Here is a 27995-nt window from a genome sequence, read left to right on the forward strand (position 1 = left end):
AAACAGGGCAGCCTTCAGGTGTCTTCCAAAAGTCAGATAGTTGTTTATTTCCTTTACATCTGAAGGGAGGACGTTCCACAGGGAGGGCACCACTACCGAGAAGGCCCTCTGCCTTGTTCTCTGTAACTTTGCTTCTTACAGTGAGGGAACCAGCAGAAGACCCTCGGAGCTGGACCTCAGTGTCCGGGCTGAACGATGGGGGTGGAGACACTCCTTCAGGTATACTGGGCTGAGGCTGTTTAGGGCTTTAAAGGTCAGCACCAACACTTTGAATTGTGCTTATAAATGCACTGGAAGCCAGTGAAGATCCTTTAGGACCGGTGTTATACTGTCCCTGAGGCCACTCCCAGTCACCAGTCTAGCTGCTGCCTTCTGGATTAGTTGTAGTTTCCAAGTCACCTTCAAAGGTAGCCCCACGTAGAGCACATTGCAGTAGTCCAAGCGGGAGATAACCAGGGCATGCACCACTCTGGTGGGACAGGTAGGGACTTGTCAGTAGGGGGCAGGTAGGGACTCAGCCTGCATATCTTTGCCCTAGAGCGGAAGGGTGGGGAGCAGCAGGACAAGAGGAAGTGCATGTAAGCCCTCAATTGGGAGTATGTTCCTTGCACCCAGTGATCTGTCCATGGTACTGCAAGCCTTGCATTTTACATCTGTGGTTCTCCTGAACTCTGGACACATACTGGCTGCCTCTCTCTGCCTTTGGATAGCAATTTGGACTGTCCTCCTCATTGATCCTATCACTCTAGCCCAGTGATGTGCTGAAGCTCATTTCTCCAATTACTCCTCCTGGCTGCAAAGGCAGAGTATATTTTTCTGCTGCTTCTGCATATTTGGCATAAGGGGTTGCCAGGTTTTCTCTCTCATACTTGTTTCTAATTTTAATACCCCCCCCAAACTTTTGTTGTCCCTGAAGATTAAATTGACCATTCAGACATGCTGTAGCTTGCCAGCACTTACTGCAGTGTCCATTAAATCAGTCTGGTTTCCATGGTAATGCCAGCAAGCAGAGCCAAGCTGAGAAACTACAGGAAGTGGAAGAGTATCTAGCAATTGCTAGAGGTCTAGCAATCTTACATTGTTAACAGAATGCAAGAGAAACAAAAACAAGAAGCACAAGGAGGGTTGCTTAAGAAATTTATGTTTCATCTACCCAAACATCATTAGCATTTCTATTTGTCCCTCCCCCTCCAAGAAGGGTTGCATTAAATGCCAGTCAAAGTATCAGTCCAGAACTATTCCAGGCTACTGGTTTGGTTCCTCTGCAACAGTTGCCATCTATGGGACGGGACAGGACAGGACCAAATGATATTGACACTGGCTTTGTTAGTGTACGAATACATCTTGTGTATCTTGTTTGTACCTGGGCCTCTTTTATTCGATCCTTTGAGGAATCAGTTCCCTTACTCATTTTGCAGCTGGGAAGAAAGACATACCTCCAAGTATCCTACTATGATCCTCTCTTTGCACAAGTGTGGACAGGCATGAAGGATTTGCCACATTCACCAGAAACTTCAAAATAGGACCGGGAATGCTCATTGGGCATTGAGAAGGCCAACGAAAGGCTGAAAATGGCCAGTTCTTTGGAGATGCTGAGATCTGCCGCTGCAGTTGCTTCAGACAAATGAGCCAAGTCTATTATCATCCCCAGATGATTAATCTCCTTCACCACTTCTTAGTGCAACAGAGACCGATGGCACCATCAGCTATAGCAACCTGGCTAAACACAGCTCAGGTATTGCACAGACAGCTCTCAGGATGGCACTCTATTATTTCAAATTGTGTTTTGAAACTGAAAGAGGAAAGCCATAAAATGGGCATACTTCTTTGTAGTGTTAGAAGACAACCTACAAACTCCCTCCAGCTCTGAGACCCCATCTACACTATGCATTTAAAGCAGTATGATACCACTTTAAGCAGTCATGGCTTCCCTCGAAGAATCCTGGGAACTGTAATGTAGTTAGGAGACCCCTATTCTTTTCTTGGAGGGACGCAGGTGGCGCTGTGGGTAAAACCTCAGCGCCTAGGGCTTGCCGATCGAAAGGTCGGCGGTTCGAATCCCTGCGGCGGGGTGCGCTCCCGTCGTTCGGTCTCAGCGCCTGCCAACCTAGCAGTTCGAAAGCACCCCTGGGTGCAAGTAGATAAATAGGGACCGCTTACTAGCGGGAAGGTAAACGGCGTTTCCGTGTGCGGCTCTGGCTCTGGCCAGAGCAGCGATGTCACGCTGGCCACGTGACCCGGAAGTGTCTCCGGACAGCGCTGGCCCCTGGCCTCTTGAGTGAGATGGGTGCACCAACCCCAGAGTCTGGCAAGACTGGCCCGTACGGGCAGGGGTACCTTTACCTTTACCTTTATTCTTTTCTTGGAGCTACAATTCCCAGAATAGTTTAACAATCAATTTCCCTTCACGGAGAACTCTGGGAATTGTAGCTCTGTGAGGGGAACAGGGATGTCCTAACAGTTCCCAGATCTCATTTACTTTTGTTCTCCTTCCTCTTCCATTCCTTATTTAACACAGTCTGGCAGCCGTATATTGCATTTATAACCTACAAAGAACAGAATGGAACAGTCCTTTTTACAGTCCAAGGTATGCACGCCAAAGCAACTGATTTATCAAACCCTGAAACCAGTTGGGTTTATTGATCATTCTAACAAGGACATCGATCCAAGGCTGCAGACCTGAGTGGAATTACGTGTTATGCTAAGCACATTTTAAAAAAAACAACACATGCTGGCCAGTTTCTTTTTCCTGAGGAAGCCCATCCTGCCATGTGCTAGCATTCTAATCCAGGACAGGGGCTCTCACGGTTGCCTTTTCTGGAAAAAGTAAGTGGCTTTTTCTGGAAAAATACTAAACACACTTTGAAAAACACACACATAATGCACACTGAACATAATGCATGGTCTGCAACACTTATCTGAGCACTAATACAGCCAGCCTGGAGCTTCTGAACATTTGTGAGGGCGGAGTCAAGGGTCCTTATGTCAGTTTTGCTCAGCTTGTTATGTTAGAACAATTTCAGATTCTCGGATAGATCATTGTCTCTGCATGGTAAAAAGAGGAGAGATTAGCAATCTGCACATGTGACCACTTCTACCTAGCAAAATAGCACATTCCCGATCCAGTACTTTATATAATAATGTGTTTGGGGCAATTTCATGAAGGCTATGGTTATAAATCAAATAAGTAAGGGTAAAAATAATATATTTTTCCTTTAGAGGACATCATTTTAATTCTGCTTCAGAGTGGAAATAGCAAAAATAACAGGATCTTTGTGCAAAATGAGCATATTAATTTAATTGCACAACTCTTTTGGGTAAAGCATTTGAAAGGCTTTTCTGCATTCAAAATGATGGGTTGTTTTTTTTAATGCATTACTTGATAATATGTTTAATACATGATAATGTGCTCAGAGTGCCCAAAACAATAATGTGGCAAGGTGCCTTAATGCATTTGGGGAGGGAGAAAGAAATTGGGCATACTAATCAATTAAAGGGGCTCCTGTCATGAGGTCGAGGCAGCTCTGCCTTAACAATCGGTCAGTTCTGGTATCCCAAATGCTAGAAAACAGAAGCCACTTCAGCAGAACCTCTTTCAAGTCAACAAGCATGTTCACTGGGTGGAGCTGCTCAGAGGGCGGCAGAAGATTTTAAACTCACTCAGTGGCAATTTCTGGATCCATTTCAGCTGTGGTTTAGGCTTGGTTTTGGCACAGAAATTGCTTTGGTCTGCCTGTATGATGATCTCTGTCAGGAGAGAGACAGGGGAAATGTATCTTTGTTAATTCTCCTCAACTTCTCAGTGACTTTTGATACCATCAACCATGTTATCTTTCTGAAGTGGCTGTCTGAGTTAGGGATGAGTGGCACTACTTTGCAGTGGTTCCTGTACTACTTAGATGGTCATTTCCCTCCCTTTTTCAGAATTCAAAAATGAGGCTGCTTTAGCATCTACCTACCTACCTACCTATTATCTATCTATCTATCTATCTATCTATCTATCTATCTAATCTATCTATCTACAATGGTACCTCGGGTTAAGTACTTAATTTGTTCCGGAGGTCTGTACTTAACCTGAAACTGTTCTTAACCTGAAGCACCACTTTAGCTAATGGGGCCTCCTGCTGCTGCTGCGCCGCCAGAGCACAATTTCTGTTCTCAACCTGAAGCAAAGTTCTTAACCTGAAGCACTATTTCTGGGTTAGAGGAGTATGTAACCTGAAGCATATGTAACCTGAAGCATATGTAACATGAGGTACCACTGTATCTATCTATCTATCTATCTATCTATCTATCTATCTATCTATCATCTATCTATCTATCTATCATCATCATCTATCTATCTATCATCTATCTATCTATCATTTATCTATCCCATCTGTCGGACTTTCAGAACTGTATATGTGAGTGGCAAAAGGTACACATATGGAGTGCAATCCTTTATGATAAAGAAAACAATATGGACAGTTCTCAACAGATCACACAGAACTAATCTAAACCTCTTAGTTTTCATTTATGAATGTAGTCATTGCGTATATAATTTTCAAGTTCCAGACAAAATGAGAACTTTAAAATATATTGGAATGAAGCAAGGCACCTCTTGAAAAGCAAAAAGCAGTCTCTGGGCTTGTACTTTGGGGGAAGCGAAAGAGGGAAATGGAAATGGGAGAAACTGCATTTGCTCACGAAGGGAAGTCACGCTTCTGAAGGAGTTTGCGGAAATGCAACGGAGATTTGTATTGCCAATGCTTCAACTACTTACATTTACCTCTGTTCTAAAAGCATGCTACAAGTGGCATGGACCGGGGGAGGGGTAGGCTTATATCTTCACTTTCAGGAACAGAAAGTTCCCCCCCTCCCCACCGCCGCCTGGAAGATGATGTCCATCTTCAGGTCCAGAAATCAAAGTGAATAGCTTTTAAAGTCACAGCAAAACAGGTTGCCTCCAGCTTCCTCCTGTTCCATTCCCTCCATCTGGCAGAACTGTTCAGTCTGAGTTGTTCAAAAGGTTATTATATATCTTACATATGGGTCATGTTATGCTTTGAAGTGATGCTAGAAGAAAACATCTGAGCTGAAACATGTGCAGCTCACAAGAGCCCAGCTGTGCGTGTTTTAAGTTTCGGAGAACTTCATTTCTGGTTAGGGAGCAAGGAAGTGTTGAAAACCCTCTTCAGTTTTTTCATGATCACAAGAAAAGAAAAAAAGAATTCTTGGAACTGAGTGAGGATCTTTTATTATATTTGGTTAACTGTCATGACAGGGCTGGGGAACATTTTTCAGCCCAAGGGGAGGGCTGTGTTTCCTTCTGAGCAACGTTCCTTGTGCTGGGGTGGGTGGGGCCAGAGGCGAAATTAGGTGGAGAAACAAATGTAAATCTTACATTTGTATAATAGGTTGCTCACTAACGCAACCATCACTATCCTCCATCCAGGAGGCATTATCAGGCTCCAGGGACACATTCCAGCCAGGGAAAACCAAACTCCGTGGAACTCTCACCCACAAGGGGTTATACAGACCCCATTCCAACTGAGTTTCAGGTGCCCAGTCAAAACTGCTGTATTTCAGGAGACCTCTGTACCCAGAAATAAGCTTCCCAGATATTTTACATTTTAAAAACTTTTATTTTTAAGATTTGAAATTTGGGGGGGTTTAATTTATGTTTTAAATTTTGTATATTGTTTATCTTATTCTTGTATGCTGCTTTGTGACCAACATGGTGAAAAGTGGGATATAAATCTCTATGTAAACAAACAAACAAACAAACAAACATGTGGGGCATCACAAATTAACCACAAGTTGCATGATATTTCACAATTCTATAAATGCTGACACTTATCTAGTTAGCAGCCTTAAGTGAATTTTGCTCATCTCCTTTAAAAATCTGGACTCCCTCACTGCCTTTATTTTTTCTTCCTTTCCTCTTTGTGACACAAAATAGATCTCCAGAGGGATGGGGGAAAGAAATTCATTTCAGTTTGTATTGAAAGTTGATTCGAACTAATTTACACTTTCTGGTATGTGAACCAAGAAACACCAGTCCTTCAAAATTCACACTTCTCTGCATTTCGCAGTTCTCTGGCCAAGTAATGTGTGCAAAAATGCATATGCAAGGGTAATTTGTGCATAAAAAGCACAGAAATAACACACCCAAATGCACTATGTTACGGTAAATTGCTTTGCAAAAATGCGTATATTTGTCAACATTGCTTATAAACACATGGATATTTGCAATAAAATGCTGATAATTTTCATGAGGGCCTCTCTCTCTTTTAAGCAAACTGTTGTGGAAATGTGGGAAAGTGAATTTAAGATTGGAAAACTGAGAAACTGACAGATTTGTGCATCCCTAGTTCCTACCTCCCATTTCTTGCAGTTAGTTTAATTCCAGAGCAGTCTGCTTAGTTTCTTGGCCTAACACTTCATCCTCCTTTTGGTGATAAAATGTTTCTTCCTCTGTTCCAGAGACATCAGCCAAATATTCCTTCTCCCGCAGAACTGCATTTGGTGCCAAATGCAACAGCTTCAGTGATGTGCCCTTTTGTATTTCCTTCCCTTTAATCCAGCAGTGGCTAGTAGCCCCTGGACCTGGTGAGGCAGCTCTGGACAAGGAAGTCATGTAGATGGGGCCAATAAAGCCACATGGGTGGGAGCCAGGAGGCATACTGTAGCTGTCAACTTTTCCCTTTTCTTGCGAGGAATCCTATTTGGAATAAGGGAATTTCACTTTAAAAAAAGGAAAACAGCTATGCCAGGAGGTCACATGGACAGGCCCTAGTGCTGCTTTTCTTCCCATCATCCTCTCTTGCAAACTTGTGGAGACAAAAGCATTGCAGTTGGTTTGTGTTAGCGTCCCTGATCTCACAGTTTCTAGTGTGGGTTAATATCACAGTAATCATATATTACTTGAGAATTAAGCCCCACTAAATTCCATGGGGATAGCTCTCAACTAGTCCATTTTATAAAAAGGCCTCATCTACAGGATCCAGTGATTCTAAAATAAAGCTTTCTCAAGTGTAGAGATGAATACATGCAGGTGTAGACTTCTTCAGTCTAACTCACGTGTGGAAAAAGTGGATTAACAGCCAGATAATAAAGTGGTACCTCGGGTTACATACACTTCAGGTTACAGACTCCGCTAACCCAGAAATAGTGCTTCAGGTTAAGAACTTTGCTTCAGGATGAGAACAGAAATCGTGCTCCGGTGGCGCAGCAGCAGCAGGAGGCCCCATTAGCTAAAGTGGTGCTTCAGGTTAAGAACAGTTTCAGGTTAAGAACGGACCTCCGGAATGAATTAAGTACTTAACCCGAGGTACCACTGTACTCAAACGTGAACAAGCCCCAAGACTAAGTGGGAAACAGAGCCTGAATCACCCAGCAAAAAATCCCAGTACTGTATCCAACATGGTACAGAGTCTTCCCTCCTACATTATTAGGCCATGTAACTTTTTATATCAACAGATTATGAGAAGTACAGTATACAACCAGGGTGTGGGTGGAGGAGAGCCTTTCAAGAAGTGATTTCCAGAGCTCATTCAGAACAGGGTCACCGTGTGTTTTCTTTCTGTGTGGGAAGAGGCCAAGGCTGATGGATGATTTCAGGTGGGTATTTCCCTCTTCCTTTCAGAGCTAAACTAGTAAAAGATAAAACTACCGGTTGAGTTTAAAATTGCCCTGCTTCTACCACTCAGCAAACATGTTTTTGGACCTGAAGAGGATTGTGCTGAAATGGCTTCTGCTGGAGCTGTTGCTGCTGCTTCCTGGCGTTTGGGATGCTGGAGCTGATGAATCGTTAAGAGAGAGGGCTCTCAACCTCATGGTGAAAGTCCCTTTAATTGATGGGTAGGCCCGATTTCTTTCTTTGTCTCCCTGTCCAAAATACATTAAGACACCTTGTTGTGTTATTATTCTTGGGCATTATGGGGAAGCATGAGGTATCATATGCTGTGCTAAAAAAGACCTCATTTTGTATCAAAGGGAAAGCTTTCAAATTCTGCACCAAAATGATTATGCTATTAGATGATGGTGCTCATTTTACAGAACGCTTGTTTAGCTTTACTATTGCAATGTTGGCATTTCAATATTGTTATTCACAGTATTTAAAACACTGTTTCTTGGGGTGGCTGAGGGTCAGATTAGTGAATTAAGTGTCCCCTTAATTTCCCCTTATTTAATCAACTTTAATTTCTCACAGTGGGGACTTAGATTCCAGTTCCTTACTAGTCTTCCCCCCTTTCCCCCTCTTTTATCATGGAAAGAGAAGAGGGGAAAAAATAATAGGAATCAGTTATTTAACACCCCCCACTTGGGAACAAAACAGCATGAATGAGGGCAATTAATTACTAATCCTCAGGCCACACTGAGCAAGAAAGCAATAATATGGCCTGAATCTGCAAGCAAAAAGCTTTCAGTTTAACAAAATAGTTAATATGAACCCAAAAGCCTTAGTAGTGTGCTTTAACTTTCCACATTAGATAAGCTGGTGCTGCAATTGCATTTTTAGCTCTCTTTTAAAAAAAATAAAAATCTCCAGTACCAGGTCTGATAAACACAGGAGTTCAACACCAGAAACGGATGTGAGATGTTTGGGGAAAGTTTTGCCCTAAAAGGTACCACATAAATCTTTGAAATAAATAGCTGGTGGATTATTTCTAATATGGAGATGTGAGTGGTAACTGTGTGGTTTAAGTCTAAATTTAATTCTTTTTAATTGTTCTTGTTTATTTTAACTCCACCAGTGTGGTGTAGTGGTTAAAAGCGGTGGACTCGTAATCTGGTGAACCGGGTTCGCGTCTGCGCTCCTCCACATGCAGCTGCTGGGTGACCTTGGGCCAGTCACACTTCGTTGAAGTCTCTCAGCCCCACTCACCTCACAGAGTGTTTGTTGCGGGGGAGGAAGGGAAAGGAGATTGTGAACCGCTTTGAGACTCCTTTGGGTAGTGATAAAGCAGGATATCAAATCCAAACTCCTCCTCCTCCTCCTCCTCTTCTTCTTCTATTCTGCTGACCTCAAACCAAAAGAATTATGCCTGCTGGGTTTCTGCCTTGCCTTTGTGGTTTAAAGGGCTCCAAAGTTCATTAACTTAAATTTCTATCAGCTGTGTGGGAGACCTTAGCGCTTGGAACTAGAGTTGGAGCTTTTGGTGTTTGGGATGCAGGGTGAATGCTTTGCTGGAACTCTTCACACACAAATTGTTTAGCTTTATGAACTGTGCTCCCTACTGCATTTTGTTGATCCCCACCAAGATTTACCAATGGAGATTTACCCACTGAGAAAGAAGGAGGAGAAGCCCCTCGGTAAAAAGCCATAATAAGAAAGATAGACCACTGAGTGTGGATGAGGTGTCAGGATGAGAGAAAGAATTAAACCAAAATGTCTTTACAGCTAAGGTGGAGGTACTGCTGATTGGAAAACTTTACAACTGCTCATTAGACCAGGGGTCAGCAAACTTTTTCAGCAGGGGACCGGTCCATTGTCCCTCAGACCTTGTGGGGGGCCAGACTATATTTTGGGGGGGGGGGACGGGGGAAAATGAACAAATTCCTATGCCCCACAAATAACGCAGAGATGCATTTTAAATAAAAGGACACATTCTACTAATGTAAAAACACACTGATTCCCAGACCGTCTGCAGGCCTGATTTAGAAGGCAATTGGGCTGGATACGGCCCCTGGGCCTATGTTTGCCTACCCATGCATTAGACTGTTCTATACTGATATGATATGACCTCGTGGATATGCAATAACAAGGAGTCATAGAGGACATGCAGAGTCTGCGACCCTCCCAAACTCCAAGCAATCTGAAATTGACAGTTTCATGCTTGGCAGTTTTGGCAACTCTGATCCCTCTGGGTATTTTCTTTCTGCGTCGAATCATCACTTCATTCTGGCAACTACTTTGGTGGAAAGAGGTTAATGAGGACAGCCAAGAAACGAGGACTGAGAAGTCTGCAGGATTTTGGATCTCAGCCTGGAGATGAGTTATGGCAGAACCATTTAAAGGGAAGTTAATCCTAATTCCAGACCAAGTGACCCTTGAAATATCACCAGTGCCAAATGGGATCCTGCCAAATTGGCAAGAGAAAAACAGAATTGTGCAGAACTTAGACTAACTGTTTAAATTAAGAAGCCATTCAAGATACCTATGTCCAGAATGAATCTTGATGGGTCCCCTCAGTGTTGGGGAGATTGTTCAATGCTTGGTACATGTGGGGGTCCTGCCCATGAGCTCAGGTGTTTTGGAACTTTCTATAACGAACAGTGCAAACATAATGGACTAGGTTTTCTGTTATATTTTATCAACAGATACCAAGAAGTTGTTCTAATTGGATATCTTTATAGCTTCAATCTATGTGTGCTGCTAGCATTGTCTGAATGACATTTTTAAAAATATGGAAAGGATGAAACACCCTCCCCCAAATCCTTCAACTCTTCCACTATTATTTTTATCTTTCAGGCACAATGATCTGCCACTGAAGTTGAGATGGTTTTATAAAAACCAGCTGAGTAAAATTGATTTAAGGACCCTCAGCACCACATCCACAAATATTGAGAAGCTCCAGGCTGGTCATGTGGGTGCCCAGGTAGGCCAGGGTGGAAGTAGATGTACTTCCAGGGTAGAAGCATATCCGTACTCTTGGACTGAGTTCCTTGCTAGAGTGAGCCAGAGATCAAGCATGGGGGAGGGATGTGTATACTTCTAGCTTTGGCTGGATGTCTTTTGCCATAATGGAAAAGATGGAGGTGGAAATCAAGGCTAGATTGTAGACCATGCTGGAAGGTGTGTATGGAAACATATTTCCCCTTTATCTGCATTTCTGTATGGGTACACAATTAATGCTGCATCTAGGATTTGGGCAAGTTATCAGTTTGTGCCCAACCTGTGTCTCCTCAGTCCTAGTCTGGTGCTCTGACTATTATGGGACACTGGGTCTTGGTTGGTTGGCCAAACTGGACCCCTCTGGTGGATTTTGTGTTAGCGGCCAGGCCAGCACCATATGTCAGGAGGCCCTCAGTGGCATGTGCTGCCAATGCCCACCCCCAAACACCCACACTCCCCTCCGCTAAGATGGCTGCACAGTGTAGAGTTTTAGTGTTGGCCGTGGCAACACTTTTGATTGGGAGCCAAGTTCAACTCCCCTCTGTGGGCAAAAGCTCTTCAATGCTCCTGCCCTTCCTTCTTTATCTTTAAAATGGTGTTGGACTGGAGCTGCGCAAATGGAGGACTGCCCCCTGAGAGCTCTTCAAAGGAGAGGGTGAGTAGAACAGTGCTGTGGACCTGACAGAGGGCAAGTAAAACATGACCCACAACCCTCCTGAGAGATGTAGCAAGTCTCCTTAGCAGACAAGTCCTTGACTGTAGGAAGTTTACATTCTCCTGGCTAAGGGGCAGTGCAGCCTGTGGAAAGGAACCACTTTTCTGAGCAGTGAGCAGTTTGGTTTCATTCAGTGGTGGCAGTGGAGCTCTATCAGAGAGAACAGGGCACTGCCCCATCAAACTCTGTCTGCCCTCAGCCAACCCCACCTGGTGGCCATCTAGGCTAGGGTTAGCACTGCCTGTCAGTTCCATCCTCCTTAATCCCAGGGTTGCCATTGCAGGATCCTGCAGGCAGAAGGTTGAGGACAAAACTAGCATTAGCTGGCTCTGCCTGTCGCTGGCTGCCTCCCTCTTTCATCCTTCCTGCCTTCCACCTTACCAGTCCCAATGGGCACTAGCCACCACTGGGAAATGCAGGCTTATTGGCATTTTTGCAATAATTGACTGGTTTTCAAATGGGCAGGTTAAGCACAGGTGGGGGATGCACAGCTTAAATACTCCAACAAATAGCCCAAACCCACATTAGATCTCTGGAGAGGCAGCCAGCACCCTCAAAACGCTGTTAGCTTTGCAGAGCCCCAAAACTCATTTCTCTGCCTACCTGCCTGCCTGCCTCACACTGCGGGCCTAGCCTGCCTTCCTACACCTGGAGTGAGGTGACAAGTCATCATCTATCTATGCCTTTTTGAACCATCTTGGTTCCCATAGAAACACATTGCCAGAAATTGTCTAACAAAAGAACGCTCCTGGCTAAATCCATCTGATCTGTCTGACCATTTTAGCAGCCCTCCCCTCTCTTGGCCAGATGCCAGTCTTACAATTGCAGAATCACAGAGTTGGAAGGGACTGTAGAGATGCTCCAGCTTTCCACCCATCCACCCACTCATGCTGACAAACTCTATTTTCATATTTCTTTCAGTTTTGGTCAGTGTATGTTCTGTGTAGCGCTCAGAAGAAAGATGTTGTGCGCCTCACTCTGGAGCAGATTGATGTTGTCAAACGGATGTGTAAAAGCTATGAGGAACTGGAACTGGTGACATCTTCTGAAGGTGATGCTTGATATTGATTTTTATATTCTGATGCTTTCCGAACTTTGATCTCTGGTCCATATGGCCCCTGGAAGACTGCTCAGAAGGCAATGTGACCCTCAGGCATAAGAAAGTTCCCCATCTGTCCTAGACCAGCACTAACCACTACACTACACTACACTACACTGCACTGTCTCTAACTATAAAAGGTTTTAGCCACAGGCCTCCATGAGTTACACTCCATATTTATACATAAAAGGAAACCATCTGGTCCACTAACAGAGCTCTGGGAAATTAGAGGTGGGAGATAAGAATTCTACCCCCATAATTGTTCCAAACACTCACCCTGTGAGCTTTGTGGCTAAGAGAGGATTTGTACCCAGGTCTCCTCATTCCAAGTCCAACACTCTTAACTACTGCCCCACACTGGAACTGAAATTACTGTTAAGCTACTGTAGTTTATGACTACATGGTAAGTGTGCCCAGTGCAAGCTCTCTGCATTGCTCTCTTTTGATCATTCTGTGTTAATGTGTCTGGTTAAATTCAGATCTGTCTTTCTGATCAAAATCCAGGCATTGCCAGCACTGACAGCAAAAAGATAGCATGCTTGATTGGCATTGAAGGGGGACACTCCATCGACAGCAGCCTCGCGACCCTGAGGATGTTCTATGAGCTGGGCGTTCGGTACATGACGCTGACCCACAACTGCAACACTCCCTGGTAAACTACAAACCAGTGTTCCTTCAGAGAGGGGCTGTTTCTCTGGGATTTGCCAACGTTTCTTAAAATACTGCAATGTATTCCTGCAGGGAGAAAATAAATGTATTTTCCCCTTCAAGGAGGTGGGGTTCTAGGAATAGCCAATACAGTAGTAGTTTTAAAAAACACACACCCTACAACTGAAAGGAACTTGTGAGGTTACACGCAGCAAGTGTGTACAGGGCCCATGGGTAGAAGATGTCGAATGTTCAGATTGCACAGGTTGATGGTTGACCAGTGAGCCACAAGCAGAACAGAAAGAGATTGGGGACTCAGCTACTTTAGTAAGGAAAAAGCATTTTGTATGTGTTCTAACACTGTGAAAACAGATGGCGCTGTGGAGTACCGTCTTTCACCAATGTGATTTCCCATGTGGAAGTATACAACGTGTTTTCCTGAAACACTTTTTTTAATGTGTCTAGATCCTGCCCGCAATTACCTGCGCTGATTCAGAAAGGAGTTTAATACAGGTCACTATAAAGAAATATCCAAAATTTGTTTAGTCGTTTAGTCGTGTCCGACTCTTCGTGACCCCATGGACCAGAGCACGCCAGGCACTCCTGTCTTCCACTGCCTCCCGCAGTTTGGACAGACTCATATCCAAAATACACAGGTGTAAACAGTACTGGGCTAGATGATTCCGGTACTTCTTTTCCATTTGAATAATCATTTTCCTTCCCTGCATTTTTAGGGCTGAGACATCATCAAAGCAATCACAAGACTATCCTAACACTGTTGGCTTGACTGATTTTGGCAAAGTACGTAAACTGATGAAGTCCTTTGCAATGCCCACTACTGATTCTCTTCCGAAGAAGCATCCTAGCATCCTATAGCAACAAAAGCTTATTGTCACCTGTCTGGGTTTTAGGCCAGTTTAATAGTCTTTCCCCAAAGAATCCTGGGGGTTTATAGTTTGCAGAGGGGGCTGAGAATTATTTTCTGGAGTTCTCCATCTCCACCCCACTCCCAGACTCATAGGGAGGAATTCAACATTGTCAGCAGAGGCACTTCACTTTGCCAGACAATATCCTTCTTAAACTGTGGTGCCCAGAACTGGACACAGTACTCTAGCTGGGGTCTGACCAAAGCAGAATAGAGTGGCTGTATTACTTCTTTAAATCCAGACGCCATAATTCTGTTGATGCCGTCTAGAATAGCATTAGCTCCTTCTGCTGCTGTCACATTGTTGACTCCAGGATGCATCTCCAGTTTCTGGCTCTCCCTTCCCCACAGTCATTTTCAAAGCTCAAGAAAAATAGAATGCATATATTTCCATTGCCAAAGTGAAATATGAGCTGTGCTCTATTTTTGGCCAGAGTAGCAAAACCGATGAAACCGTCTTGTTTATTTTTGTGCTAGGAAGTGGTGAAGGAGATGAATCGTCTTGGGATGCTAATAGACTTATCTCACACATCTGACACAACGGCGGCAGCTGCCCTCAGCGTCTCTCGTGCACCAGTCATTTTCAGCCATTCTTCAGCCTTCTCCATTTGCAACAACCCAAGGAACGTCCCTGACCATATTTTGCACCTCCTGGTAGGTGTAGCTAAAGCTTAATGTTTGTCCAAACCCAGGCAAAGGGAGGACATAATAGGCAGCTCAGAGGCACATTTTTTCCTCCCAGGTTCAAAGTCAGTAAAAAGAATTCTTCCTCAGAGAACCAATTCAAACATGTCCAGGTAAAAGCAAGATGGAGAGCTACTTATAAAGCTGCATTATAATGGTCCATCTAGTTTAGTACTGCCAACACTGACTGACAGGAGCTCTCCGGGGTTTCAGACAGGAAGTCTCTTCCAGTCCTGCCTGGAAATGCTGGGGATTGAACCTGGGACCTTCTGAATGCAAAGAAGATGCTCTCTTGCTGAGCTACAGCCCTTTCCTGGTCAATGTCTTAAAGCATGGGTCACTATTGCTTAAGAGGAGAAACCAAACTGATCCCAAATTATTCTCCTCTGTGACTGTTTGGTGATTGATACACTTGGAATATTCAAATATTTGTGGAATATCATATCTGCAACTGAAAATATTGTACTATTTGATACATGCACATCATGGCATTTTGTGTTTTGCATGTGATCATTTCCAGAGGGGTAGCTGCATTGTAGAAAAGCAACAAAAGAGTAATCTCTGCACAAATTGTGCGTACTTCTGTGCCACACCACCAAGAGGCATTGAATCATCTCCATCAATTTATTGATCACCTTGTACACAATCATCTCAAGGCAATGTACAATAGAAACAGCAAACAACAGAACAAGAATGTCTTCAATTGTTTCCAGAAAGCGCTGGTAGTGGGAGCCTGTCACAGTTTTACAGGAATGTTGTTTGAAACAACTGCCACATTGAAAGCCCTGCTCTGAGTTACTGCAGAGTAGGCTTCTGAGATTTTTGCAACTTCTGAGAGAAACTCAGTGATCTCCTGGGTATTTAAAGGATAAGGTGGTCCCTCGGATAACCTGGTCCCTAGCTGTATAGGGCTTTATATGTTAGTACCAACACCTTCAACTTGACCTGGTAGCAGATTGGAAGCCAGTGGAAAGCCTGCAAGATATTACATGCTGGCAGTAGTTTGCCCCTGCAAGCAACCAAGCTACTGTTTTCTGCACCAGCTGCAGCCTCTGAACTGACCAGAGGACAAGATTCACCTGGTACAAGACAAATACATTCCTTTTTTTGCCAGACCTTTTTACTAGGCTCTTAATTATCGGTGGCCTTGGGTGGATGGAATGTTTTAATCCTGCCTTTAAAAAAAAATAGGATTGTCTTTTAGATTTTTCTTTGTTTTTCCTTTCATGCCACTTTCAATGTATGTGTTTGTTTGCTTATATATTGTAAGTTGCTTTGAGTTCCCTTGGTAAAAAAAGTGACCAATAACTTTAATAAATAATAATGAGAACAATAACCCAAAGGGTAGCTCCAAACAGAGTGCATTGCAGTAATCCAATTGCGAACACTAGGAAGACGCAATCAGGCTGTAAGTGTTACTTTGGATTGTGGTGAATGGGCTGGCCATTCATTTTGCCTTCCTCCTTGCAGAAAGCAAACAACGGAATTGTGATGGTGACCTTCTTTGCCGAGATACTGGACTGTGACAACAATGCAGTTGACATTTCGACCGTAGCAAGTGTGTACCTCCCAGGGCAGAAGTCAAGCACAGTGGGGGGACAAATCTGCCACTTTCAGTTCTCATTTTCCCAGTCTTAAATTCAGTTCTTCACATTTTCACAACACTCTACCAACAGGGGACGCGGGTGGCGCTGTGGTCTAAACCACTGAGCCTAGGGCTTGCCGATCGGAAAGTCGGAGGTTTGAATCCCCACTACGGGGTGAGCTCCCGTTGCTCGGTCCCTGCTCCTGCCAACCTAGCAGTTCGATAGCACATCAAAGTGCAAGTAGATTAATAGGTATTGCTCCGGCAGGAAGGTAAACAGCGTTTCTGTGTGCTGCTCTGGTTTGCCAGAAGCGGCTTAGTCATGCTGGCCACATGACCCAGAAAAACTGTCTGCGGACAAACGCCGGCTCCCTCGGCCAGTAAAGCGAGGTGAGCGCCACAACCCGAGAATCATTCATGACTGGACTTAACTGCCATGGGTCCTTTACCTTTTTTACCTACCAGCAGGGATTTGGAATACAAGCTTGTGTCTCCTTACCTTATTTCTATACACCACCTTGATATTTTATGAGTGGGCAATGCACAAACACTTTTATAAATAAATGAAAATTGCCACTGCTGCAATTAGCAGCACAAAAAACCCTTCCGTGAATTCCAAAGAGAGATTAATTTCTGCTGCTGATTGCAGTGCATGTGTCAACTTAGACAGGATCAGAGTGGGAGGGAGGGGTTACACCTCCATTCCCCACATGCTGCGGTCTTGATTGAAAATGGACAGCCCTGCCATGTACTTGTTAGCAATTAAAAACAAAACCCCCACACCCAGTACTGACCCCAATGTTGCCCAGTGAACTCCATTGCTGAATTCTGATTTCAACTCTCTTCTCCCAGTCCAATTATTTACCAATCCCAAACCACACTAGTCACGTTTGCCGGTCTTTCTGAATCATGTAACTCATGCTTTCCATCCTCCCCTTAGATCATTTTGACCACATCAGGACAACGATAGGCTCAGAATATATCGGAATTGGTGGTGACTACGATGGAGTGAACAAGTTAGTAAACATTATTAGGGATAGGCAAGACTGAGGGACTAAGCTAGTAAATCAATATGTTTTTAACAACTTAATGAGTTCGTTAAACTGTGGGCATCCCATAAGCCACTTGTGGCTCATGAATTTCCCCCATCCTGATTGCTTGGCTGTTTGGTTTGCTGCACTCTGCTAGGATCTAATTGGTACTGTATTACTGTTTCTGGCATTGTGATTTGCTTTTTGTCTACTCCCTTGGCTTTGTTTGAAAAGAAATGTGGAAATAACAGCAGCAGCAGGAGAAACAACAACAGTGTTTTACACTTAGGATTAATCTGCAAGATGTGAAGCAGTTGTTTCCATTTCACTTGGAATTTTACCAGGCCTGAATTGTTTGGAGATAAATAATAATAATAATAATAATAATAATAATAATTTATTTATGTCCCACCATCTGGCTGGGTTTCCCCAGCCAATCTGGGCACCTTCCAACCAAATATTAAAAACAATATAGCGTCAGACATTAAAAACTTCCCTAAACAGGGAAGTTTTTGTCTTTTAAAATTAAAATAGTTCTTTATTTACGATTGTGTCGCTGCTCACCCTAGTAATAGGGTTGTCAAATTTGCAGATGACACAACCGTGATTGGGCTCATCCCTGAAAGGGAGGGTGAAACGGATTATAGAGATGAGGTGGAGCGGCTGACAGAGTGGTGCAGAGCTAACAACTTGCTCATAAATACAAGGAAGACAAAGGAGCTTGTGGTGGACTTCAGGAGACAGAAGAGCAATGTCCAGCCACTTTTGATTGATGGGGTCTGTGTGGAGAGCGTAACAACGTTCAGATTTTTGGGCACTGAATTACAAGAGGATCTGTCCTGGAGTGTCAACACAAGGGGGCTTGTGAAGAAGGCGCAGCAGAGACTGTAGAATTTTTGAGAATTCTAAGGAAAAACCATCTTCCGCAAAAAACTGCTGCTTGCCTTCTATCACTGTGCCATTGAGAGCATGCTCACTTATGGCTTATGTGTGTGGTACGGAAGCTGTACTACCCAGGACAGGATGGGGTTGTGCAGAGTTGTTAAGGCAGCAGAGAGCATTGTTGGCTGCGCACTCTCCACCTTAGAGCAGATTTATGCCACAAGGTGCCATAGGAAGGCACTGGACATAGTAAAAGATCCATCGCATCCTGGTCACTGTCTCTTCGAGCTCCTGCCGTCAGGACAGAGATACAGGACGATGAAGACAAGAACGAGCCGTCTTAAGAACAGCTTCTTCTCCCTGAATGGGAAGCCTGGACTTTGAAAGTCATCTAATCTTCCTTGCTGTATTATACTGTATTGTTTTAATTAGTATTTTTATGGAGCAGTCAAGTAATTTCGTTGTCCCTGAGAGGGGGCAATGACAATAAAGATATTATTATTATTATTATCATTATCATTATTATTATTATTATTATTATTATTATTATTATTATTATTGCCTTGACATCTGCTGGGAGGGCGTTCCACAAGGCGGGTGCCACTACTGAGAAGGCCCTCTGCCTGGTTCCCTGTAACCTTACAGCGAGAGAACCGCCAGAAGACCCTCAGCACTGGACCGCAGTGTTCGGGCTGGATGATGGGCATGGAGACGCTCCTTCAGGTATACAGGAGATATTGAGAAGCTTAAGTACATTTGCTACCCACCTCCCTCAACTGACTTTCCTCTGAGGGGGAAAGAAGAATATACCATGCAGTAGCCTTTGCCAACCTGGTGCCTCTCCCCAGATACTTTGGACTACGACTCCCATCAGCACCAGCTGTGCTCGCTGAGGATGCTGAGAGGTGCAGTCCAAAACCTTGAGAGGGCACCAGTTTGATGAAGGCTGCTAAAAACCAGAGTGTAGGAAGCTACGGGAGTTCAGTGTGGCCTTGCTAGCTGGGCTTTTGAAGTCCACTGTAAACATCCAAGGGTTGGTTGAAAGCAGCTTGCCCCTTGCTTTGTTCTGAGAAGGACATCAGCCCCCTTCTCTGCAATTACTGGCCAAAGGGAACCGTGGCTTATATGGTGAATTGTAATTTATTTGCAGGTACCCAGAAGGGCTGGAAGATGTTTCCAAATACCCAGCCTTGATCGAGGAGCTGTTAAGGAGAGGTTGGAGTGAGGAGGAACTGGAAGGCGTTTTGAGACAGAACTTCCTTCGTGTTTTCCAGGAGGTGGAAAAAGTAAGAGTGAAATAATTCTATCTGTTTATCTAGCAGATCCCCTTGGGCATTTGGATGTTCAGCTGAACTCATGCTAGGGATAGGGAAGAAATTCAGTTTAATGCAAAACTGCACTCATTTGCACTTCCTGAAACAAACCTAAGGGTCTGGTATAGATGCCTGAAGGGCCACATTCAGCCCCTGCGTTCCCTATTTTTGGTTTACAAGCATAAGTAATGCACCAGGCCTCCTGAACAAGCAGTAGCAACTTTGGGACTCTTATGGAAAACACATGTAATCTCCATATTCACACAACATGCCATTTGGGAATGTTGATGGGATACTTAAAACATTGTGTGATTAATTTTGCTTAGCAAAATTCTGGGGTGATGGTGGAAATAGTTAACTTCGAAATTTGTTTGAATGGTTAAGGAAAGTTTAGATGATAGTTGTAATAAATTGATTCACCTTATTGTAAACATTTATAGCAAAGCAAAATTCTACAAATTGAATTACAATTTTTAAATGTCTGATATTGTCTACTGGAACAGAAGAATGAGAGACATTGACTTAGATCCTATCAAAGTTAGTTGAGCTTAGGTCACACTGAAATCATTGGGACAAGTTAGTTGAGTCTTAAATTAACTCCTATTGGTTGCAATAGGAACTGAGTTCAATTAATTAAGTTGGGATCCAGCCCATTAAATATCATTATTATTAATAATATTACTTTTATTATTTATACCCTGCCCATCTAGCTGGGTTTCCCCAGCCACTCTGGGCAGCTTATAGAATATATAAAACATGATAAAGCATCAAACATTAAAAACTTCCCCATACAGGGCTGCCTGCATAACTTTCAGATGTCTTCTAAAAGTTATGTACTGTAGTTCTTAATCTCCTTTACATCTGAAGGGAGAGCTTCCCACAGGGAGGGTGCCACTACCGAGAAGGCCTTCTAGTTATGCTAATGGTCCAGTGATTTAATGTGCTTATGGCAACTTGATATTTTTAAATTTATTTTCCTTCTATTTCTCTGGCCTCTTGAATGAAAGATAAGCACCTAACATAGCCAGTAGCTGCCAACTGCAGAGAGATATTACAGGCTTCCCATAGGCATCTGATTGGCCTCTGTCAGAACAGGATGCTGGGCTAGATGGACCTTTTGGTTGTTGCTATTGTTGTTGCTGCTGCTGCTTTCTTAAATAGACAGACAGAACCATCAGTATATAAAGCAGCATTCCCCAGCCTGGGGCCTTTCAGGTATTTTGGACTACATCTCCCAGCTGCTTAGATACCTGAAGTGAAGCCCCCTGCAGCAAGCAGGTTACAGTTAAAACTTAGACAGCTGGTGGAAACAAAAGAGCAAATGGAAAGATGGTGTGGTGACTGTAGTGAGGAGTAATGCAAATAAATATATCTACGGATTACATCTGCTTCTGTATTCTTCATTCTTTCATCCTTTTTAGTTTCATTGTATTGAAACTCCTATGCACCAGTTAGAAAAGATTGGTATACAAATTATTGAAATACCGTAGATAAAGAGGATGAACTCTAGGTTCCAGTAGGTTTTGCCTTCTAGTTAGCTCTGAATTTTGGATTTTTCTAGGTGCGTGATGAGAGTGCTTCCATGACAGCTGGAGAAGAGGAAATTTCCCCAGATGACGTACAACACGACTGCCGTTTAGACCTGAGGCCTCCTCCTGGTTAATGCCTTCTTCATCTTCTATTTGGGGACAACCAAGCACCTTAATATTGCTGTGTCCATGTGGGACTCATGTTGCTCACAGAGAATAATAAAGCTACTTGCCTCCACGAAGATGTAAACTGGTGGCATCTGGTGATCTTTTAAGATCAGGGGCAGGGATCCTACAGCCTACAGGCAGAATTAGGCCCGACACAGGCATCAATTTGGCCCATGAGGCTATTCCCCCCAACCTACCCACTCCTGCCCTACATCTGTATTTTCAGGTGTGGGGTAGGTGGAGCTGCCAATGCACAATTGAGAGCTTTAAAGCATGCACCCTATTGTGCAAATAATAATAATAATAATAATAATAATAATAATAATAATAATAGTATTTTATATATATATATAAAGGCTATGTTTCTTTTCAGTATCCTTCCCATTCCCTACAGACAGAGCTAAGTTTTCACAATAGTGAGTGACTATTTTGTATGTGTTGGACGGCATCTGTTTTATTCTCAAGACAAACAAGATGAAAGATGAAAGTCACAGAGTGGGCTGTAGCACTTTTCTCATTATTGAGTCACGGGAATCAGCGGGATTCTAAAAATTGGAGGAAGATTATTTTTCTACCAAGATATTACTTTCTGAGGGGCACAGTCTTCCCAACCACAAGGTATGGGGTAGCCAACACACAGCCCTTCAAATGTTACAAACTACAACTCCCATCATCCCTAGTCATTGGCCATAATGGCTGCTTGCTGGTGGGAGTTGTATTCCAAAACATCTGGAAGGAATCAGAATGGCTACAAGTAACATTGGGTACAGTGGTACCTCAGGTTACATACGCTTCAGGTTACAGACTCCGCTAACTCAAAAATAGTACCTCGGGTTAAGAACTTTGCTTCAGGATGAGAACAGAAATCATGCTCTGGCAGCGCGGCGGCAGCGGGAGGCCCCATTAGCTAAAGTGGTGCCTCAGGTTAAGAACAGTTTCAGGTTAAGAATGGACCTCTGAAACAAATTAAGTACTTAACCTGAGGTACCACTGTAATGCTATCCAATTTTGCACCTGTTGCATTTTTAAACAATTTTGCACCTGTTGCGTTTTGTTAAAAAATTGGAAACTAGAATCCTTTCTGATATACTGAGAAATCACCCAGAGACCTACTAGACAACCCCAATCTATCTTCTGCTTGGAGTCAAGATGTCCATCTTGATTCTGGGCAGGGGCTAAGTAATCTGGGTTCAATCCCAGGTTCAGTTGCCTGGCATTGCTCCCACCTCACAAGCTTCCATTACAGCCACTGCCCTGACTCTGACTGCCAACAGGGAGGCTCATGAGCCTGGCTCAGACATGGTTTCCAGGGCTGCACCAAATTGCATGTGCAGGCCCAGCCTGCCCTCATGAATGCTTGTTGGCTTGCCCAGCCCTGACATTTGGGATGGGACCCATGTGAATGGGTGCCTGCCCCACTCTTCAAAAAAGGGCTGTGTCAGGTGTTGAGTCAGTGACTAGCTATTGCCCAGTCATGTGCCATAGAGCTCTCCTTTGAATTCCTGAGCTGTGTAACCTGATCTGTGTTTGGACATTGTAGTGATTTGGGGAATGAAACCTTTGGCAAGAATGGTGCCAAGAGTCCATGTACTGCATCCACGAGTGGGATCCAGGACAGGGACATGTTTTTCTTGAGGGACATTGGCTTACAGTGTAGCACCAGGCATCTTGCCCGTGAGAGCTTAACACTCCCATTGCCCAGCCTTCTTCCCAGCTCTCTTGGATGATTTCTCTACCCCTCACACCATATCATTACTTACCCTGAAAAACAGAATTCACCCCAAAAGCTGCTCGATTTGCAGGTTCCATAGCAAAGGGTGGCTTGGGACTGGTGTCGTGGCAAGTTGTTTCACATACGCAGGACTGGGGATCAACAATTTGAAGGTGATGATAATGGCATCACCTATCAGCCTGGAGCTGTTTTCACGAAAACCGCAGTGATAGCAATGACAGGTAAGTAATTTTCACCACACACACACTCACTTTATTTATGCTGCAAAGTGTTTCGGCTTCTACCTTCGTCAGCTTCTCTGATAAAAATAAATTGATGCTTCCCTCCTGTCTAGAGAAAACCTCCATCCAAGGGAGGTGGCAACCAACAAAGAAGCTCTGTGGTGGAGGCTGCCCTGTCATTAGTATTGAAGCAAAATTCAGCTACATGGAATGAGGCTGGCACCATCTTATCCTTTGCCTCATGGTCAGCCCTGTATGGGCCATTAGGCTGCTTGCGTTAAGCCAAGAGGAAGGGAACAAAGTTATTGCCCTCCTCTCCTGAGTTGGAGCAAAGCTGGCAGTGAAGCTTTGCACACACTTCTAAGAACACCAGGAGAGTGCCCGGCAAGGTGGCTCATCCTGCATTGAGTTCCAGCTAACTCAGTCTAAGGAAGCAGGCCAGAATTAGCAGCTATAAAAGCTCAGACGAGCCCCAGCTGGCTCCTCTGGTCACCTGATCCCACTGCAGTACATACTTTGGCAATCTAGAGCGATGGCACTGCAGTGTGGCCAGTGGCGTAGCGTGGGTTGTCAGCACCCGGGGCAAGGCAAGTAATTTGTGCCCCCTAACCCGTGGATTTTAGCACTCGAATCTCTTCCACTAGATTAGCGCGCCCCCCCAGATGTTGCGCCCGGTGCGGCCGGCTCCCCTGCACCCCCACGCTACGCCACTTTGTGTGGCAGGGACCAGGCCATCACTTCCCTCTGCTTGCAGTCTGCCACTGCCTCGCTCACAAGACTTGATGCTGCTTGGGTTTTTCTGTCGCAGCCACCATTCTACTGCTCCAGCCTCTTACAGGCGACCCCTGCTGGAACAGGCTACAAGGGCTATCTAGGAAAACGTTTTCAGCAGTCCCTACCACAGGCATAGGCAAACTCGGCCCTCCAGCTGTTTTGGGACTACAACTCCCATCGTCCCTAGCTAACAGGACCAGTGGCTAGGGATGATGGGCGTTGTACTTCCAAAGCATCTGGAGGGCCGAGTTTGCCTATCCCTGCTCTACCAGTTACTTTCCTGAGGGAAACTCGCAGGAGGATTTTGCACCAGCAGTCAAGTAATTTATTTTGGGCAAACCAATTATGTAAAGTTTATTACTGCTGTTTGAGATCAACTTAGCAACAGACACACTCAAGAAAAGTATTTTACTTCTGCTGGAGCAAATTTTCAATTTCTAAGGTGATTGGTGTAAATACCTTAACCATGCACCAAATACATTTTATTCATTTTATTCAAATACTCCCAGAAGCACAGCTATTGCAACCTGATGCAATTCGCGCGCGCGCAGCTGTATTTTTTCCTGCAATGTTTAAAAGCTGGAGCTAGGTGGCAGCACTTTCTCTGTTTTTCCTACTGTAAAGGTAGGGAAGTAGCAAAGAATCCCCACCACCACCCTGTTTTAAAAGTAAAGGTTCCTGAAATTATGGAGCACTATCACAATTAGATAATTTTAGATTCTGGACTTATTAGGCTCGTGAATGGCATTGAATAGTGCTTCACTTACTTAGGGAAGGGCTATAGCTTTGCATGTTAACTGTCTATGGCGTTTCCAGATTCTGAATGCTTGCTGTCTGAAGGCTGGAGAGCTGCTGCCAGTTAGGTGAGCTACAAGACCAATGGCCTTATCTGAGTCAGTGTAAGTTCCAGAACATGTGTTGAGTTATAGCGCATTGATATACTCTGCCTGCAGAAGGTCTCATGTTCACCCTCCAGTATCTGCAGTATGTTGCCCAGCATGGCTACACTGGAGTAGATGATACAGCTGTGCGAATTGGAGCTGATGGACACTGTAGTCCCAAACACCAGGTCTGAGGAAAGCTGTGTAGCGTGACTTAGTATAAGAACATTCCTGATGAAGCCTGGGCAGTTGTGGAGGGTGATGCCTCTGACCTCCTTACCAGCCCCTGGTCTCCTCTTCCCAAAAGGGTTATTACCGATTCATGGCCAAACAGTTCTCAGTATTTGCCTATATAGCTTGCCAGGGCTGCTTTGCAGTTGCTAAAAAATGTAATTTCCTCTCTGCATTGGATCACCTCCATGCCTCAGTGACTATATTTCATAGAATCATAGAATCATAGAGTTGGAAGAGACCACAAGGGCCATTGAGTCCAACCCCCTGCCAAGCAGGAAACACCATCAGAGCACTCCTGACATATGGTTGTCAAGCCTCTGCTTAAAGACCTCCAAAGAAGGAGACTCCACCACGCTCCTTGGCAGCAAATTCCACTGTCGAACAGCTCTTACTGTCAGGAAGTTCTTCCTAATGTTTAGGTGGAATCTTCTTTCTTGTAGTTTGGATCCATTGCTCCGTGTCCGCTTCTCTGGAGCAGCAGAAAACAACCTTTCTCCCTCCTCTATGTGACATCGTTTTATATATTTGAACATGGCTATCATATCACCCCTTAACCTCCTCTTCTCCAGGCTAAACATGCCCAGCTCCCTTAGCCGTTCCTCATAAGGCATCGTTTCCAGGCCTTTGACCATTTTGGTTGCCCTCCTCTGGACACGTTCCAGTTTGTCAGTGTCCTTCTTGAACTGTGGTGCCCAGAACTGGACACAGTACTCCAGGTGAGGTCTGACCAGAGCAGAATACAGTGGCACTATTACTTCCCTTGATCTAGATGCTATACTCCTATTGATGCAGCCCAGAATTGCATTGGCTTTTTTAGCTGCCGCGTCACACTGTTGGCTCATGTCAAGTTTGTGGTCAACCAAGACTCCTAGATCCTTTTCACATGTACTGCTCTCAAGCCAGGTGTCACCCATCTTGTATTTGTGCCTCTCATTTTTTTTGCCCAAGTGCAATACTTTACATTTCTCCCTGTTAAAATTCATCTTGTTTGTTTTGGCCCAGTTCTCTAATCTGTCAAGGTCGTTTTGAAGTGTGATCCTGTCCTCTGGGGTGTTAGCCACCCCTCCCAGTTTGGTGTCATCTGCAAATTTGTTGTTGTCAACAATGTGCCATCACAAGAGTACTTGGAAAGTGGCCGGCTTAGCTCTCAATGGTCCTCATTCATCCTATGGGACAAAGCATGTGAGTTGCAATCCAGGACACAGTTGCGAGGGGGGCAAACCTGCCACAAGTGGCAAGCACGAAGCCCACTGCAGCTCCCCCGCCCCAGTCTTGGCCTCAAATCCCCAAGGGTGCATCTCTTCACTTTCTCCCAGAGAACATTATTGACTCGTAAAATGCATGCTCTGTCATTCTGCTGTAATCACAGCACTCTGGGAAGCTTCAATTTAAAAACTATTAACAGAATAGATCGTAAAACATTTACAAATGCAATAAAATGAGAGGCAGTTATAGCCGATAAAAACAGTTCTAAAAAAAAACACCCCAACAACTAAGGGGAATCATGTTACTGAAAAAACAAAAAACCTTCAGTCTGGTAGGTCAAAAGTGGGCCAGAGTAAGGCATCAAAAAACCAAGTAGACTAGGGAAACCTGCGAGGTATGGACTTTGATTGTTCTACTTGCACAAAAAGGTATTAGCCAAGATAGATAGATGGATGATACCCAGAGAGGCAGGCAGGCAGCTATACTGTACCAGTCATCTAGTCCAGCCTCGCTTGCACAATCTTCAGTGCAGGATGCAACACTGGCAGCGCTGACAGGTGCCCATCCAGTTTCTGCTTAATTCTCTCCCAGAGAAGAAGAGCTGACCAGCCTATTAAGGTAGACTGCTCTACTGTTAAAACAGTTGATCCAGTTAGGATGCTTCTCCTAATACTTAGCCAAGATCTTCCCTGCAGTTTCATCTGTTGGTCTGTGTTTTGCTTCTGTGTGGCAGCCCTTCAGATATTTGACAACCACTCATGCCTCCCCTTGACCTTTGCTTCTCTGAGCTGCCTCTTTCAAATAATTTGTTATAGGACTTGGTTTCCAGACCCCTAAAATAGTTGGGAATGAGATTGGGAGAGAGATATTAACAGCTATTTCCACCTCAATCCATAGCATGGATTGCTCTAATGCAAATTGTCTAGCTAATGTTCTATCCCAGTTCCTGCTGTTCGTGGGTTCTGTTCCCAGAGGAGTCCACTTAACCATTTCCCCACCTCTGTAGGTAAATATACTGAGTACCTTTTCCACTGTAGCGTTATGACATGCTTTGCCTGATTTTAAAGTGCTTTTGAGAAAGTCTGATGAAAGGGAGGTCTGCAGAGTGCATAATCAAGCCCAGACGGCAAAACAGAAGCATTTCAGAAATTCATGACTCCCCGATGCTCAGATAAACAGCATCAAAATGAGCCAAAGCAATGTTAAGTAATCTTGGCTCTGGCCAATTTACACGACTGTCTTGACATTCTCACATGCAGGGGAGGTACATAAAATGAAAAACAATTGGATTGGGCCAGCATCCAATTTCCCACAGGGGACAACCTGTGAAGCCCACAAGCAAGACGTGCACACCCGTTGTCCTTTCTCATTGTGGTTGCCCAGCAACTGCTTTGAGAGACTCAAGCTCAACCTGTAACAAAATATTGCACTATGGAGTGTTTCGGTTCAGCCAGCCATGCCCCCCTCTAAGACACTCCATTCCCTCTCTCCTGTCGGGTCATCCTCTCAAACAGCCAGACAACATTCCACAATCACTTAATTAGCTGAGACTGCACTGGGCTCTTTGTCCATGGAGTTTTCTTGGCAGGGATACTGGAGTGGCTTGCCGGTTCCTCCTCCAGGTGGATCACGTTTGGTCAAAACTCTCCACTATGACCTGTTCATCTTGGGTGCCCTGCTCGGCATAGTTCATAGCTTCTCTGAGTTCTTCAAGCCCCTTCGCCACGGCAAGGCAGTAATCCATGAAGGGGCAAAGAGCCCAGTGCTC

General features: G+C 44.3%; 1 protein-coding gene across 2 annotated transcripts; it reads left to right on the top strand.

The window, feature by feature from the left end:
* The first annotated feature begins 7484 nt into the window (after positions 1 to 7484).
* LOC310850155 (dipeptidase 2-like) lies at positions 7485 to 21253 on the top strand. 2 transcript variants are annotated; one of them, XM_083751271.1, is made up of 11 exons: positions 7496 to 7602; positions 7692 to 7842; positions 10457 to 10583; positions 12237 to 12366; positions 12919 to 13066; positions 13797 to 13863; positions 14465 to 14641; positions 16142 to 16229; positions 17197 to 17272; positions 19320 to 19455; positions 21044 to 21253. In XM_083751271.1, exons 1-11 carry the CDS (start codon positions 7593 to 7595, stop codon positions 21143 to 21145), a joined length of 1212 nt encoding a protein of 403 aa, XP_083607397.1. In that variant the 5' UTR covers positions 7496 to 7592; the 3' UTR covers positions 21146 to 21253. The 2 variants fall into 2 exon arrangements, with proteins under 2 accessions (XP_083607398.1, XP_083607397.1); XM_083751272.1 differs by lacking the exon at positions 7692 to 7842 and having other exon boundaries at positions 7485 to 7602.
* The last annotated feature ends 6742 nt before the right edge of the window (positions 21254 to 27995 follow it).

The sequence above is a fragment of the Podarcis gaigeae genome (assembly GCF_964106915.1).
Source record: "Podarcis gaigeae genome assembly, chromosome: 8".
NCBI lineage: Eukaryota > Metazoa > Chordata > Lepidosauria > Squamata > Lacertidae > Podarcis > Podarcis gaigeae.

Excerpts from the sequence above, each read along its gene's own strand:
- LOC310850155 (XM_083751271.1), top strand. Across the intron at positions 7,843-10,456 it reads AAAGTCCCTTTAATTGATGG|GCACAATGATCTGCCACTGA; the intron begins GTAGGCCCGATT and ends TTTATCTTTCAG. Across the intron at positions 13,067-13,796 it reads CACAACTGCAACACTCCCTG|GGCTGAGACATCATCAAAGC; the intron begins GTAAACTACAAA and ends CTGCATTTTTAG.